The 17,849-nt window shown below is 40.1% G+C and overlaps 1 protein-coding gene across 1 annotated transcript in view; it reads left to right on the forward strand.

Moving 5' to 3' along the window:
* LOC135112186 (cadherin-99C-like) overlaps positions 1-17,849 on the forward strand; it is an 81,293-nt gene that overhangs the window by 49,046 nt on the left and 14,398 nt on the right. Inside the window, 16 exon segments of the mRNA XM_064026291.1 lie at positions 3,979-4,104; positions 4,526-4,583; positions 5,298-5,467; positions 8,061-8,299; positions 8,655-8,784; positions 9,115-9,315; positions 10,534-10,671; positions 11,002-11,154; positions 11,670-11,834; positions 11,934-12,086; positions 12,521-12,661; positions 13,581-13,736; positions 13,986-14,114; positions 14,692-14,892; positions 16,218-16,370; positions 17,188-17,349. Coding sequence (XP_063882361.1) covers positions 3,979-4,104; positions 4,526-4,583; positions 5,298-5,467; positions 8,061-8,299; positions 8,655-8,784; positions 9,115-9,315; positions 10,534-10,671; positions 11,002-11,154; positions 11,670-11,834; positions 11,934-12,086; positions 12,521-12,661; positions 13,581-13,736; positions 13,986-14,114; positions 14,692-14,892; positions 16,218-16,370; positions 17,188-17,349 — 2,475 coding nt within the window.

Genomic DNA, 17,849 nt, shown 5'->3' on the forward strand with positions numbered 1-17,849 from the left:
TTACGTTCTCTGTAAATATATGACCGAAAAAATGAATAAATAAACAGATGAATAAATAAATACATCAGCAAGCTATCGATGAATATTTGACTGAATGAATGGAGATGATACGGTGCAAAATATTCATCGAGAGGAAAACTGGGTGAAGGAAGACGAGAGAGGAATGAATGACAGGGTGTGCTGAGGCAAGGAAGAGAGGAGGAGGAGAAGGAGGAGGAGGAGGAGGAGGAGGAGGAAGCCAGCGTGGGAGAATAACGGTGGCGGTATAAAACTTAGGGCAAATGTCATGTCCTGCCCCACATTCTCCTCCTCCTCCTCCTCCTCTTCCTCCTCTTCCTCCTCCTCCTCCTCCTCCTTCCACGGTGCCATATGATCTTGTTATTCCAGCGTCAAAAATCAATCAATCAATCAGTCAATAAATCATTAAATCAATCAGTGAGTCAGTTTGTTGTTGTTGTTGTTGTTGTTGTTGTTGTTGTTGTTGTTGTTGTTGTTGTTGTTGTTGTTGTTGTTGTTGTTACTAAGCTTTTATGATTATTACTTTCATTTGCAATTCTCTCTCTCTCTCTCTCTCTCTCTCTCTCTCTCTCTCTCTCTCTCTCTCTCTCTCTCTCTCTCTCTCTCTCTCTCTCTCTCTCTCTCTCTCTCTCTCTGCTTCACACACACACACACACACACACACACACACACACACACACACACACACACACACACACACACACACACACACACACACACACACACACACACACACACACACACACCAATCCCTCACTCCCAACACACATAGTTACACGCAATTCTACCCCCCTCCCCCAACACACACACACACACACACACACCAATCCTTCACTCCCAACACACACATACTTACACGCAATTCTACCCCCCCCCCCAACACACACACACGTAAGTAGAATTCGTACCAGGATCTACTGAGTAACATAGTCTGCATACTTAACACACACACACACACACACACACACACACTCGCACACTGCCTGGGAAGCTGGCTGATTATTACTGTAATCTTCCTCAGCATCACCGCGTCTTACATTTGCCTACCTATGAATCTCTCACTCACAGCAACTTTCCGCCTTCCCTCTGCGTTTCTGCATCCGCCACCCCGCTAAGGCACCGCTGCACGAGGTCTTCAGTTCTTCGAGTGGTTGAGTGTACTGCTGGAATGTACCGCTGGAATTTTTTGTTAGAAGGTACCGCTGACTCCTTGTTGTGTCTGTGAGGCGGTGAGGCAAGGGGTCAATGGAGGTGCAACAGCGCAGAAGACAGGAAGGAAGGAGGAAGAGAGAAAATTATTGTTTTTTTGGGTTAGTTTGGTGAGAAAGGAAGGAAAATTAAGAGATAGATGATGTGTTTTTTGTTTGGGAATAGTTTAGTAAGGAAGGAAGAGTATAGAAATGGAGGGAAAGAAAACTGGAAAACAGGAAGGAAGAGGAAAGAGAGAAAGATAAAGAATTTCGTTTAGGAATAGTTTTGGAGGAAAAGAACAAAGAAACGGAAGGAAAAGAAATAGAATACCGGAAAGAAGAATGATGTGGTGTTAGGTTAGGGAATAAGTAAACAAACTGAACAGAAGAAAGTTGGAAGACAGGAAGAGAGACAAGGGATGGTTTTTTGTTAAGAAATTGTTAGGTAGGAGAAGGAAGAAGCGGAAGAAAAAGAAGAGGAAGAGGAAATGAAGTAGGAAAGGAGGAGGAAGAGGAGAAGGAAGGAAAAGTGAAAAAGAGCAGTATTGTATTTTAGATGTGAAGTGGAATACGGAGGAAAAGAAGAAAGGAAGACGAAACATAAGTTAAAATAGGAAGAGAGAGAGAGAGAGAGAGAGAGAGAGAGAGAGAGAGAGAGAGAGAGAGAGAAAGAGAGATGGGGAAAACAAGACGGCTCTGTTTCCCAGCTTTTGTTAGGAAATGAGACAGCAAGGAAGGAAGAGAGAATAGAATGCGGAAGTGAAGTTAAGGTAGAAGAGGAAGTGAAGGAGGAGGAGGAGGAGGAGGAATAGTAGTCGAGGGTTAGGATTTTTCCCTCACGTAAAACAGGAAGAGTTAAAGTAAGAAAGAAATTAGGAAGAAAAGAAAGAATGAAGGAGAAACAGAAACATGAGATTAAAGAAGTGAGACAGTTAGATAAGAAAAAAGAATAGAAAGATAAATAGGAGGAGAAAGAAACCAGTTGTGTAAGAAAAGGAATATAAACAGAAATAGGAAAATAAGAAAAGAAGATGGTTATGGAAAGGGATAGAAACAGAAATAGAAGATTGAGGAAAGAAAACCGCTAAATAAGCAAAGGAATAGAAGCAAAAACTGAAGAGTAAGGAAAGAAAACAATTTAGCATGAAAAAAAAAATATATATAAATCGAAGAATGAAGAAGGAAAACAAGAGAGGAAAAGAAATAGAAATAGGAGAATGAAAAAGAAAATTAAGAGAGGAATAGAAATTGAAATAGGAGAATGAAGAAGAAAAGCAAAAGAGAATGAAGAAGGAAACACGAGAGGAAAAATAAAAAAAAATAGAAATAGAATGAAGAAAGAAAACAAGAGAGGAAAAGAAACAGAAACAGAAAAAAAAGAAGATAAATGGAGATAGATTACGTAATTCTTTCCCCGTTACTGTGACCGAGTACGCCCGCATTCCCGAGCCTCAGGTAACAGGTAAGGGCAGCAGGGCCTAATTAGGGGTACCTGTACAACCTCCTCGGCGTATTTCAGGGCATCGCTACTCCCCTTCCCGTTCACAGCAGAATCTCACACTTACGTAAACACAACACAACATTTACTTTATTCTGTGGGTTAATTGTTATCAGTCAGTGTAGGTAACCACCATAACTGTCACACACACACACACACACACACACACACACACACACACACACACACACACACACACACACAGATAATATTTAGTGAATCTTCATCTACACACATATATAGTAGTAGTAGTAGTAGTAGTAGTAGTAGACTACTACTACTACTACTACTAACTACTATTACTACTACTACAAGTAGTAGTAGTAGCTGTTGCTGGTGCTGCTGCTGTTCTGTAAATATATAACTCAATAAATGAATAAATAAACATATAAATAAATGAATAAATATATGAACACACACACACACACACACACACACACACACTCTCTCTCTCTCTCTCTCTCTCTCTCTCTCTCTCTCCGAGACAATCAATCCTTTACCTACCGTGGCGGTGAGGACAGTAACTTCACATTGCGCCGGGCCAACCCATTGTAAGTCCCGGTGCTTCTCGAATGCTCAGTCGAGGATGAGCTGGAAACTAGTTTTCTGCGATTATTGATTACCTAAGGGGTGTGACTGGGGTTGAGAGTGCTAATTAAGTTATGAGATGGAAATAATCTGCATTCGTGAGTTTGAGGTTCCTAGTTCGAATCCCACTGGAAACTCGCCACATTTTTTACAGGTGAGAGAAGTGATTGAGGGTTGAGTAGGATGAGTTAATAGGTGGAGTAGCCTTCGCACTTGTGAGTTTGCGGCAGCTACTTCAGTACACAGCATAAAGACCCACGGTGTTTTGGTCAGTCCTGCTTTACAACATATTGGACAACAGACATACAGATTCAACACTTAAATCTCCTCTTCACCAAATAAACTCAACAAGTAAACCCTCTGCGTCCACTAAATATAGTCAAACCTTTACTAGACTACATTTAAACCCTTCCAAACCTCATCCGTAGGAAAATCACTCGAATACATAAATATAACAGATTTTGCTATCGGCAACGTCACCACCCTCTTCTTCCATCAAGACAACATTTACTATATTCAACACTTAAATCTTCTTCATACCTCTTCGTTTACATCAGAATCACTCGTTAACATAAATACAACACACCCTCTACTACATTCTACCCATAAATCTCTTCTACACTTAAGTATCTCAATAAACAAACTCTTTTCCTGCCATTAATCAAGGTGTTCTCGCGTCCCCAGGTGTCATGCAAGCCTCGGTCAGGCCCCGGACAGGTGAACTCCGTGCCCGTCATCGTACGAGTCACCGACATCAACGACAACCCGCCTGTTTTCTCCGGCCTGCCCTACTCCGTCACTGTCCCAGAGGTGAGTGCACGGAGGGGCAGCAAGAGGAGGAGGAGGAGGAGGAGCAGGTGATTGGACAGAAGGAGGAGATGAAAATTAATGAAAGATATAAACAAAGTTAGAAATAATAAAAGAAGTTCATGAAAAAATAGTAGATGAAAAATAAGAATAATAGTAAAGAGTAGAAGAAAAATTAAGTATTGGGGAAAACTTAGATGAGAGAATAGGCACAAATGACAAATGAAACGTGGAAATAAAAAAAAGATATGAAGATACAGGAAATGAAACACTGAAAACATAATAAATGAAAAAAAAAAAAGCAGAAGTAGGACTTAAGATTAAGGAAAAGACTCACAATACAGAAGTGAATGCGTTGTTACTACACTTCTGACCTCCTGTGTACCTATTAATGATCTTCGTCTCCCTCTCCCTCCCCCACTAGCTGACCCCAGTCGGCACCACCATCTTCAAGGACGTTCATGCTGATGACCTTGACTCAGGTATGACCCCGTGACCTTGTTTAGTTGTCCTTGAGACTTGTTTACTTTTCGGGTGTTTGTCTGTTTCTTTGTGTGTGTGTGTGTGTGTGTGTGTGTGTGTGTGTGTGTGTGTGTTAACGTCTGTATATCTGTTTATCTATTCTTTCTTTCTTTTGGTTATTCATCATGTATGTCTGTCTCTGTCTACGTTTCTATCCAGCTATTGCTTACTATTATTTTCCATTTTTCGATAATTTTTTCGCCTTTTTTTCCCTTTAGGGACTGGCACCTCAGTGGGCTTTTATATATATATATATATATATATATATATATATATATATATATATATATATATATATATATATATATATATATATATATATATATATATATATATATATTTTTTTTTTTTTTTTTGTAGTTTCTCATACATAAAAAAAATTATGATTATATGTATGTAACCATTTTTCTTCCTCTCATCCTTATATTATATATTTATCAGTTATGTTATATACGTATGTGTATACTTGTCTTTTCATTTATATGTATTTATCAATCTATCACTCAATCCATTCATCTATATATCTATCAATCTATCTGCTCATCCATCCATCCATCTATCCAGCTACCTTTGCTTCTTTCATTCCTTTTAACCAACATTCAAACCTACCAGCCACTCTATACCCAACCCATCACACACGGCAACACACTCACCCAGCCATCCCAATCCTGCAGGTGTGAACGGGCAGGTGTACTACAGTATCATCCCAGGCGACGAGCGGGGGGATGCGACAGACGGGTATGGTATCTTCAGCATCACCCTTCCCCACCAGGGCCTCGTCACCGTCAACAGATCCTTGGACTTCGAAAGATCCCCTGTTTACCGCGTCACTATTCTTGCCACGGTGAGTTTGAAGGACTGAGGGTTGATATAGGTAAGTTTAGGGTAGTCTATGTGCTTGTGAGTTTGTGGTTCTAAGTTCGAATCCCAGTGGAAGCTATATTTTTGTATGGGTGAGAGGCGTGAGTGGGGTTGATTGGGTTATTAAGTTGAGAGGAGTGGAGAAATAGTCTGTGTGCTCGTGACTTTGAGGTTCCAAGTTCGAATCCCGCTGGAAATTCGTTTTTTTTTTTTTTTTTTTTTTCTCTCTGCAATCGTTGGCTAAAGATAAGTTGAGAGGGGTGGAGAAATAGTCTGTATGCTCGTGAGTTAGAGGTTCCAAGTTCGAATCCTGCTAAAAATTCGGTATTTTTTTCTGCAATCGTTGGCTGGATAAGAGAAGAGATAGGTTTTATAGGGTTGAGTTGAGGGGTGGATAAATATTCGCAGTCAGTGTTCGTGAGTGAGTCTCCAAGTTTGAATCCCGCTGGAAACTCGCTTTTTATTTTTTCTGCAGTCGTTGGCTACCTAAGAGGCGAGACTGAGGTGGACTGGGCATGTCAAGAGGAGAGATGAGATGTATGTATGGATAATAATAATAATAACATCAGGTTTATGCTGGAAATGTATATATGCGGCAAGAGAAAGAGAGGGAAAGTCACTACATGTTTCTTCGATCGTTGAGTGGCTAAGAGACAAGACTGAGGTGGACTGGACATATCATGAGGAAAGACGAGTACATGTGGAGGATGATGCTGGAAATATATCTACCCGTCAGGAGAAAAAGGAGATTCACTATTTTCTGCGATCATTGAGTGGCTAAAAGACGAGACTGAGGTGGTTTGCGCGTGCTAATGGAAGAGACGATGTGTACGTGGGTAGAAGGAAGTTGGAAATGTATCTTGCCAACAGGAGAGAGGAGGACGTAAGAAGTAATTTATGGATGCAGTGAAAGAGGATATTTTTGAAAGGAGTGGAAGAGGACATGCTTGCAGTGGGCGTAAATCGTGTGATGCTTGTAAAATAGAAACACAAAGAGAAAGCACATTGTAAGCATTCCTTAGCCACTCCCCGCTCTAACTTTGCCTTCTAACGACTTGTAACAAACCAGCCATATCTTCCCACGGTTTTTGTGCTGCTTCTCCTCCCCACCCCACCCCTCCCGCACAAACCCTCGCCTGTCATGCATTTTCCCACACAGCATGCAGATTGTGTTTTCCCTTCCGAGCATCACGGGCCACCTACGCTCTCGACTGCCACATGCTCTCGCTGTTTGTTTGTCTTTCTTGTACTTTTTTTTATTAATGATTCTGTTAGTTTTTCACTTTGATACAGCATTTTTTTTTATTTATTTATTTATTTATTTTTTTAGTTTTGCGTGATGGACTTGGAAATAGGTTGTTTTCATGTAGTACTTTTTTTTTATTATGTTCGTTCCGTGTAGACTTTTTTTTGCTCATAATAGAAGCTCAGAAATTGTTTAATTTTTTTTTTTTTCCTGTTTATAGTTTCTTATATACACGTTACATCATGTTCTTTACTCATATGTAGGGAATGTGTCGCTGTATTGACGTTAGATCAATATATTTCTCTTGAATGTGTATCCTTTCATAGGTTTTTTTTTTTATTTATTTACATAACAGAGACCAGGAATTGGATTTATATTTATTCTCACTATATTTTATCTTCCTTACGACTTGAATCCAGATAATGTGTTGTTTTACTTATTTTTAATTACTTAGCGAGCCTTGAATTTATAACCTCTTTCATAAAACTTTTAAATTTATCAGTATTTACTTGTGTTTAATTACGGAGCGTCCCTGTAATTTATATTCATAAAACGCAAAAAGTCTTTATGTAAACGTTTAATTACTGAGCGTGTGAAATTTATATTCTTTACCATAACGCTATAAGAACAAAAGTCACAGGCATGAGTATTTTGACGCTTAAATGACATCAGGACGACTTTTTACGCGTCTGTCATGTCCTCACGGTCATCAGCCCCGGATCTTTCCCTCCTTCCTCCCTGCTCTGCGTCCAAGGATGAGAGACTATATCTCTCATCCTTGTATGCGTCCACTCTTCCCACCTTCCCTGTCTGACATCACGTGACCCTCAACCCGCCTTGGCATCTCAGCCTTTCTTCCTTTCAGTTTCACAGTTTTTCTCACTTAGCTTACTTTTGAATTCTTCATCCTCACAGTTTTTTTTTTTTCCACTTTCACATTTTTTTCCCAACTCATTTTCTTTTCAATACCCAATCTTCTCTAACCTTATATTTTAACTCTCTTAGTGCAGATTAAAATTTCACTTTTTTTCAGCACAAATATTCAACACGTAAACTTTTCAATACCTAACCTTTCTCTCAATTTTGCATGTTTTCCCTTTCAAAAATAGTTATAATGAGAGAACAAAGCGTTCTGGACCATAAGAAAATAAGGGAAGCTGCAAGAAGCTGTCAGGCCTACACGTGGCAGTCCCTGTATCAAACATCTAGCATTCCCATCTATCATCCTCATCCATAAATTTGTCTTATGTTTTAAATGATTCATCACTAACAACTTTTAGAATGCGGGTCTAGATTATCTTCTGTATATTAATCGTTACCATCTACACAGGACCGCGCGCAGAAAGTCTCGGGCCGTCTCAGCACCACCACAACGCTCACAGTTATGGTGGAGGACAGCGATGACCAAGATCCGGTGTTTGAGTACGCCTCCTGCCCCAGGGTGGGAAGGATATGTGCTAACCCTGAGTACTCGGCCACGGTCACCTCCATGGAAGTGTCTGGGGTGTTGAGTGTGAAGCCTGAGAGGATATTTGCCAAGGATCTGGATGCCATTGGTACCCCCGTTAGGTATGGTTCAGTTTGCCATGCGTTTTATTAGTTTTTTTTTTTTTTTATGACTGGTTCTGTTCAGCTTTATTTTTCTTTAGTTTGTTTCTCCATCTATGAATCTGAATTAATCTCTCTCTCTCTCTCTCTCTCTCTCTGCGACACCAAAATTTCAGTCAGTTAACCACATTAGCAGTCAGTCAATCAATCAATATTCTCTCTTAACTATACTTTATTTTTATTACTTTTACCATTCATTCTATCATTACTAGTACTTATTTTTATGCAATTATATAATCCGCCACCATATGACCTTAGTTGCTGAGGCATAACACAAGAAATTTTATAATCACTTAATTTTCCTTCCTTTCTGCAGGTACTCCTTCCTGTCTGGCCGCCCCGGGACCTACGATCGCTACTTCGCCATCAACCCCGAAAGCGGCTCTGTCACCCAGACGCACGCCATAGACCGCGCCGTCACCAGACAGTTTGAGATTGTTGTGAAGGTGTGTGTGTAGTAGTAGTAGTAGTAGTAGTAGTAGTAGTAGTAGTAGTAGTAGTCGTTGTTGTTGTTGTTGTTGTGATGTGTTTTGAGTATTGTTTTTAGTTACTATATATTTAAATAACTAACTTATGTACTTACTCATTCACATACTTCCTTACTGGTAAAATAATAAGTTTCTCTCCATCTTGCATGAAACTTGAATTTCAACTTCTTTTACTCCCTCTCTTTCTCTTTTCCTTATTTCCTCCCTCACTTCCTGCCCTTTTTTCTTCTTTCACTTCTTCTTTCCCTTTCCCTCACTCATTCCTTCCCCCTTCTCTCACTCTTGCAGGCTGAGGAGAACAGCGAGGCCCGGAGATTCGCCACAGCCAAATTACTCATCAAGGTGGCTGGTGTGGACGCCTCACCGCCTGTGGTCACCGCCTCTTCCTACACCGGCAGTGTAGACGAGAATGCTGCCCCGGGCACGCCTGTCACCGATGACTACCCAAAGCCACGCCCCATCACGCTCTCCGTCACCGATCCTGACTTGGTGTGTGTGTGTGTGTGTGTGTGTGTGTGATTCTCCTACGGTCGTCTGCTGGTCACCCAGCCAGCCGTTCCCCTACGGAAAGAGCTCAGAGCTCATAGTGACCGATCTTCGGGTAGGACTGAGACCACTGACACACCACACACCGGGACAGCGAGTCCACAACCCCTCGGGTTACATCCCGTACCTACTTGCTGCTAGGTGAACAGGGGCTACACATTAAGAGGCTCACCCATTTACCTAGTTGTGGTTTACGGAAGGGGAATAATCTCATAGTTTCCCGTCTCTATATCCAGTTTGGTCTTAAAAGCATGGACAGTTACGGCATTGACAACGTCTTCACTGAGTTCATTCCATTTGTTCACACTTCTATGAGGAAAACTGTGCGTGTGTGTGTATATATATATATATATATATATATATATATATATATATATATATATATATATATATATATATATATATATATATATATGTGTGTGTGTGTGTGTGTGTGTGTGTGTGTGTGTGTGTGTGTTGGGTTATATGCTTAAACAGTGGGCCACGTAGAGTATTTCATGGCTGCATTAGATTTGTTCACTGGTACCTCCATTTCCTCTCTCTCAGAAACAGTTCATGAAATAATACCAGTGTTGCGTGCACTAAGTTAGATTTGTTTCACAAATGGAATTTTTACAAATCCTGCCATGTGCGAAGTGTGGAGGATTTTCAGCACACAGTTTAGTTTAAGTTCAAGAATATCTTCTCACTCTTCTTAAAGAATTGTTTGTTCACTCACCAAGATGCTTTTCCTTGCTTCATATCAACTCAAAAGTGCCAAAGCTTCAATAGATTAATGTGCTAAGTGACGGAAGCTGGACTGGATTACATGGGTGTTGTGTGCACCCATGCATTCAGTGTGGAAGGTCTCCAGAAATGCTATCCAGAACCAGCTTAAGAATGTTTTACTAGTTCTTATAAAATTGTTTGCTCACTCACAAAGATGCATTTCCTTGTTTCATATTAATTCAGAAGTGCCAAAATTACAATGAAATCCTTTGCTAAGATGCCATGAATTAGTGACGGATAGTTGCTGGCGCTATCTGGCAACTTCTTTGTCACGTGGCCAAAAATTATTCATATCAAACTATGTTTTTCTCTTTTGTTCCTGCTTTGTTGGAACCAAGTCAATCAATCGTACAGTTAGTTCCTCTCCCAGACCTCTCTCCTTTCCCGAGTCAGACCCCGGAGGATGACCCACCAACTTACACCTGGGAGCTCACCACCACTGCCTTCCGTGTGGACCCCGAGGGTGTGCTGGTGGTGGCCGAGGAGAACCTGGACCGGGACCCGCCCAACCCTGGCGTGTACACCTTCCAGGTAAGCAGTGTGAAATAATTAGACATATTCAGAAACTCTTGGCTCTCTCACCACGACTATTTTCCAAGACCACAGAGATGATGAGCTGGGTTCTCAAGAGTGTTTCTCCTGTTGACAATGTAGAAATTTTGTTGATCTGTCACTAGAACCGTAAAATAAATAAATAAATAAATAAATAAATAAATAATAAAAATCCGTGCCATCTCAAGTAGAGGTGCGTGCAGAGGTGTTTCAGAATGTGATCCTTGATTACTGAGTCCATTCCATTCATCTGTCATTCCTCCCCATCTCTCTTTAAATCATATAACTGATACAAGTTAATACCTGCAGGTGGTGGCGAGGGAGGCGGGAGAGGACGGCGTGGCAGCAGCACCCATCACCATCACTGTTGTGCTCAATGACGTCAATGATAACCCACCAAGACTCCCAGTGTATCCGCCAGTGTCCATCCAAGCAGGGGCAGCCCGTAGGGTGGTGGCAACGGTGAGCGGCTGGGAGGGGTTGAGGGTGTAGTAGTAGTAGTAGTAGTAGTAGTGTTGCATTTGTTCCTGGTGTTTGAGGTGAAGGTAACATTCTTACTGTACGTGTTTATGCCTCCCTCCTCTCTTTTCTACTTTTCCTTGTTTTTTCTTCATTCTTGTCCTCTTCCTAATCTTTGCTATTCTCCTCTTCCTCCATGTTCTTTTCCTCAGGCCTTTTTTGCTTCCTTCCTTTCATTCCCCTCCTATTGTCTTTCTTCTGCCATCCCGTCCTCATTCTTGTCCTCTTCCCCCGTCTTTCCTCTTTTCCTTCTCTTCCTCCTTGTCCTTGCCACTTTCATATCTTTTCCTTTAACTCCTTTTCCTCTTCCTTTCTTTTCTTCCTCAAATCACTGAAAATACTTTTCATCTTTTCCTTGTCTTTCTACTGTTTTGTATCCTCTTCTATCTCTCCTCTCTTCCTCCTCATTCATCCCATCCTCATCCTCTTACTCATTTAATTCTAACTTAATTCCCCAGATCACTGCCAAGGACATTGACGCAGGGGCCTATGCTGAGGTGGAGTACAGCATCTATCATGTCTCCAACAACGGTAGGGACAAGTTCTCCCTTAATGCTACAACGGGAGAGCTGGCAGTAGTGGGGCCAGTAGAGTCTGGCGAGCAGTATTCTGTGACTCTAAGGGTATGTGTTCTCTGTATGTGCATGCATGTGTGGGAATTTACTTACGTCTGTGTGTAGGGAAGAGCATAAAGAAATTTTCTCATCACTATGGTACTCCAGGCAACAGACCGAGGGGGACTTTATGGCCAAAGTATTCTTGACATCATTGTGAACCGTGGACCCAACACAGGAGGCCCGGTCTTCACTCAGCCCCGCTACTCTGTCACCATTACTGAGGGAGCTGAGCCGACCTCTGCCATCCTCACTCTCAGTGTAAGAACTTTGCCTATAACACCACCACCTTCACTTGTTCCTTCATACGTCTGATTTTTACTACTGTAATTTGAGTTTCATTTTCTTCTACTATTTTTTATTTTTCAGTTTCTTTTGCTTTTTTCTTTTCTTTTTTTTTTTTTTTAATGAGAGCTTGAGTTTCATTTTATTCTATCATTTTCACAAGATTTTGTGTTTGGTTTATCTATTTTTTTTTTCACAAGAGTTTGAGTTATCTTTTTTCTACTGTTTTTACCACAAGAGTTTGAGTTTCATTTTCTACAACCCTTTTTTTCATGAGAGTTTTAGTTTAATTTCTTCCATTTGTTTATCACAAGAGATTGAGATTGATTTTCCTACAACTGTCCTTCACAAGTTTGAGTTCATTTTCTCACTCAAGTTTCAATATCTTAATTCCCCATCTCACCCTACAGGCACTGGATCCAGAAGGTGATTTAGCCATCTACTCACTTGTTGGCGGCAATGATCTGAACCACTTTGAGATTGGAGAAAGTTCTGGGACGCTGAGGATTGCTGACCACCTTGACCGGGAAAGTCTGGACTTGTACACTCTGGTGGGTCTGCTGAGGATGTGAGGGTCTTGTAGGGAGAGCCATAGAATCAGAGTGTATTCAAGGGAGTTAAGGAAGAAGGTACAGAGAGGGACAAGATGTGAATCAGTGTACTTAAGGAATTTTTAAGGAACATACAATTTAATTAATGTATGTTAAGGAAGAAGGTACAAAGAGGGACATAATATGAATCAGAGTGTATTTAAGGGAGTTAGGAAAGAGGGTGCAGAAAAAGACAAGATACAAATCAGAGTGTATATAAGGAAATCAAAAAAGACAATACCAGGAGAGATGTGAGGAGTTGAGGGAAGAGTATCAGTGAAAGGATATGAGCATAGGATCAAAATGCGAAGAGAATGTAAAGAGGGAAAGATAGGACTATAGAATTTGTAGGTATTGGAAGTAAAGAGGAGAATGGGGACACTTATACAAAGGATATTGTTTGAAAGGAGACAGTATGATTATGACTTTAAATTTAGGCTGTAGTACAAAGGAATGAACAGAATTTTTCTTTAACATAACTGGAGTCTGATTAGACTGTAAAAGACTGAAGAAGAGCACTAAATTCTTGAAATAATTTAAAGTATACAGTTCAAATGGAAAGCATCTAAATAAAGCACATCTCTAACATGACTAATATGCTGCAACAAGAAATTCAAAAGCAATAATATATATATATATATATATATATATATATATATATATATATATATATATATATATATATATATATATATATATATATATATATATATATATATATATATATATATATATATAACATAAAGCAATAGTTACAGAAGAAAAGCAGATCATTAAATTTAAGTTTCTTTCTATTAAGACTAAGGCATTCAACATAGAAACTTTAAGTAGAACTAAAAGAAACAGTACATCATAACTTTCTACTATCACTGCACTTCAGATTGTGAAGGCAGAGGACCCAGATGGCTTGTCCAACACTGCCACTGTCACCGTAACCATCGCTGACATCAATGACAAGAACCCAGAGTTTGTGGAGCTCCCGTACTCCTTCAGGGTCAACGAGGGACTTAAAGACGTGGTGGTGGGCACTGTCAAGGTCAGGTCATGCTGGGTTATGTTGTGTTTGTATGTTTGGAGTGATATGAGTGAGGTGATAGAATGATATAGGGTCTAGTAGAATGGTACAGAGCCTCAACAGAATAATATAGTCAATAGAATGGTACCAAGCATCAACAGAATAACATGAAGTCAGTAGAATAATAAACACAGTAGAATAGCATAAGATCAATAGAAAGCTGCAATGGAATGGTACGGCCCCTCACTGCCCCTTCATGTCTTGCACCAGGCAATGGATGAGGACACTGGGATCTATGGTGAGGTGTCTTACTCAGTGCCAGAGGAGGCGCTCTTCAGCATTGACACCACCACAGGGGAGATCAAGACCAAGCAGGCACTGGACTATGAAAAGCAGCAGGTCAGTAGCTGCCAGGGATGATGCATGCTTCCAAGTTTGTTTCCTGTGAGAAGTGTGAGCATTGTTCTTTGGGAAACACCAAGAAAGTATATGTAATACTATGTTCTACTTATGTATGAAGGAGCCTTGTTCTGGACCAAACTGTCCCAGCTATGTGACTGATCCCTATAAAGTAAGGGCAGGAGTACTTTTTTTCTCCATTGGTAGCCAGGGGGCTGAGAGAGTGGTATGAATGAGTGTGAATGTGAATGTTGTGTGCCTTGTCTTGGCTACCCTTTTTTTGTGGGGGCAACCTTGGTATAAGTATGTTTGTACACAAGAGTTAATATTATTGTTTTGAACTGCATGTATTACAAAGATATTACAGAAAATATGCTGGTGACACTCAGTAAGGAAATTATAAAGTGCTAATGCTTAAAATAATTTTCAATATTTACACACTACATAAATCTTTCATGTTTACATTATCATCATAAAAATGGAGTCTGTAAGTGTTTTTTCCTTCAGTCATTTAACTCCACAACTTGTTGGTATATAAGGAATGGCATGGATAAGTATACAAAATATCCTTCCTCAGGTGCACCTCCTGGTGGTGACAGCGCAGGATGGAGCAGCCGATCCGCGCCTCTCCACGGCCACAGTGACAGTGCTCGTGAGCGACATGGGGGATGAGCTGCCTGTGTTCTCCCAACAGGTGTATGAGGCCAGCGTGCCGGAGAACCAGGCTGATGCAGTCCTCACCACCGTCAACGCCACTGATCCTGACTCTGTTCCTGCAGTGAGTGCCTTCCTCTTTTTTATTTTTCTTATTTAAACATTACATATGCTGGTTGACATTAAAAAATCCAGCCATCAATAATCCAGCTCCTTCAGATTTCCAGCATACGTTTTGGAGCACATTTTCAAATTTACTGCACTATATTTTGGAGGTGTTATTTATATTTTGATGGCGCCGTACTCCAGAATCAGCCATTGGGTCTTGTTTGCACCTGCTAACTGACATTCATGCTCAATCCTCCTCATTTAATCATTTATATGCTGCTGTATAGCCCCATTACAGATTCAACAAAGAAAAGAAGCGGTGTAAAACATAAACATCGTGTGTTGTTGATCACAGAGAAAGTGGAAGTGCTAAAAAAAAATTGATAGCAGTATGTCTGTGCGAACCATTTGTGAAACGTACAACATTTGACTGTACAGGTAGTAATTTTCTTTTAAATATATACACCATATGTAACCATAACAAAATCTGGCATTTTAAAAAATCCAGCACTCCTCAGGTCTGGAGGTTGCCGGATTTTTGGGTGTCAACCTGTACAAAAAATAAGATAACATTGAATTATAAAAAGGAGCTGTGGTCTTAAACTAAAAATTATCACTGTTTTGTGTCATTTATCTGAAAGCTGTTCCTCTTCGCTACCTGTCAGTGCTATGAACATGGTATTTTTTGTTTTATTTATCAGTGGCTTCCTCTTCTTACATCTAATCTTCATCAATGAGGGTATTCTTCCTCTTCATTCAGATATGTAACATGTGAAAAAATGCATTTTCTTTACATCAACGTGGTAAAGAGACAGATTTATCATTACTATTGTTCTTCCTTCTCTCTCCCACAGTCGTGCAGTACAGGTGCTTTTCCTCTTACTTTAGGTACATAATGTGTCAATAATAACATTCATTCTTCAACGAAAAGTGATGAAATTACACAGATTTTTCACCACTGCATTTGTTCCTCTATTACTGTAATGAACAAAAGTGTATTTGTTGTTATTCTTGATGTTTCTCACCAGATGCCAGTTAGGCTTACAGACTGTCAGCTCAGTGACATTCTTTATTTTTTTTATTTCTTTATTTTTTATCTACCTATTAGAAATATCTATTCTACAAGTAAACAGGATTAAGAATCATATTTATTCACCAAATGTTCTTTTACTATCATGAACAAAAGTATTTTTTGTTTTTATTCTTGATCTAACCTATTAAAAAATGTCAACTCTACAAATGTTCATAGTGTAGAATCACATACTTACATCAACTCTAAAAATGTTCATAGTGTAGAATCACATACTGTATTTATTTATCCAATGGTCCTCTGTCCCTCAGATTACCTATGTGATGGTGAACGGAGACCCCAAGCTGTTCAGTGTGGAGCCCAAGAGTGGCCGCATCACAACTGTGCGGGGCCTGGACTATGAGGCGGCCCCACGGCACACCATTGTGGTGGGCACCCTGGAAAACACCCTGGACAACCCCCAGGTGAGACAGAAAGAGAGAGAGAGAGAGAGAGAGAGAGAGAGAGAGAGAGAGAGAGAGAGAGAGAGAGAGAGAGAGAGAGAGAGAGAGAGAGAGAGAGAGGCTTATATTCAGAAACATACTGCTCTCTCACCATGACTATTTTTCAGAGGCCACAGAGATGATTAGTCGGTTCTCAAGAGTTTTTTTCTGTTGATAATGTGGAGATCTTGTTAATCTGTCACAAGAACTGTAATACACCCTTAAAAATCCATATAATGTTAACTAGGACCTTTTGAATGGAGTAGAGGTATGGCATAGAAGGGTTTCATAATATGATCCAGAAAGAGAGAGAGAGAGAGAGAGGGAGTATGTGTTTAATGTGTATACTTTTCTTTATTTCTGGAAACACCAAACATTTATCTTCATCTTCCTTTTATCCTTCCTTCTTCCCCTACTTTCTTTGCTCCTTTTTTTTTTCCCTCTTCCCTTCTTTTTTCCTTCCATATTCTTATTTCTGAAAACTCAAAACTCATCACACTTCCTATCCTTCTTTCTTCCTTCCCTTCTCTCCCTCCAAATAATCTATCAACATTTCTCCATAAATTTATTCCATTCTTTACTCATTCTCTCTCTCTCTCTCTCTCTCTCTCTCTCTCTCTCTCTCTCTCTCTCTCTCTCTCTCTCTCTCTCTCTCTCTCTCTCTCTCTCTCTCTCTCTCTCTCTCTCTCTCTCTCTCTCTCTCTCTCTCTCTTATCTCCTACCTTTACTTTCCTTCTCTTTCTTCCCTCTCTACCTCCATTTCTTCTACCTTCACTCACTCTCCCCTTCTTCTACTCAGGCAACATGCTCAGTGCTGGTGACTGTCCTAGATGACAATGACAACCCACCAGTGTTCAGTGTTCCCCTGCCACCCCTCACACTGCCAGAAGACTCACCCCCTGGTACCTTGGTTGCCACTGTCCTTGCCACAGATGCTGATGGCACAAGACCCAACAGTGAGGTGAGGAAAGCAGGGAAGAGTGAGATGGACAGATAAGATAAATAGCAGGAAGATGGAATAAGGAAAAATGTGAAATGAAGAAAACTATATCACTCAGAAAGGAGGAAGGAAGGAAGGAAAGGGATAGACAGGAGGGAGGGAGAAAGAAGAGAAGATTAATTAAGAAATGTAGAGATATTTATGTATAAGACAAAAAAGATTAAGAAAGTGGGAAGAAAGAGGGCTTAAGAGATACAAAGCTGAATAGACAAGAGTGATGCATTGTTTAAGCCTTTGACTGCCACTTGGTACACCTTCCCTTAATTACCAATCACTCTGAGCCATCTTTACTTGTTCTATAGTCACATCCAATCTCTGAACTGTTAAGAAATTGCAAAATGTATTCTTTTTCATCACTAACTTTTTTTAGTAGATTATTATAAAGATTTCATGCATTGTTTCTGGTGCTGCTAATTGTTTCATGTCACAGTGAAAGGGTTAAAAAAATAATAATGAAAAAA

This window comes from Scylla paramamosain, chromosome 23, assembly GCF_035594125.1.
Source record: "Scylla paramamosain isolate STU-SP2022 chromosome 23, ASM3559412v1, whole genome shotgun sequence".
Lineage (NCBI taxonomy): Eukaryota > Metazoa > Arthropoda > Malacostraca > Decapoda > Portunidae > Scylla > Scylla paramamosain.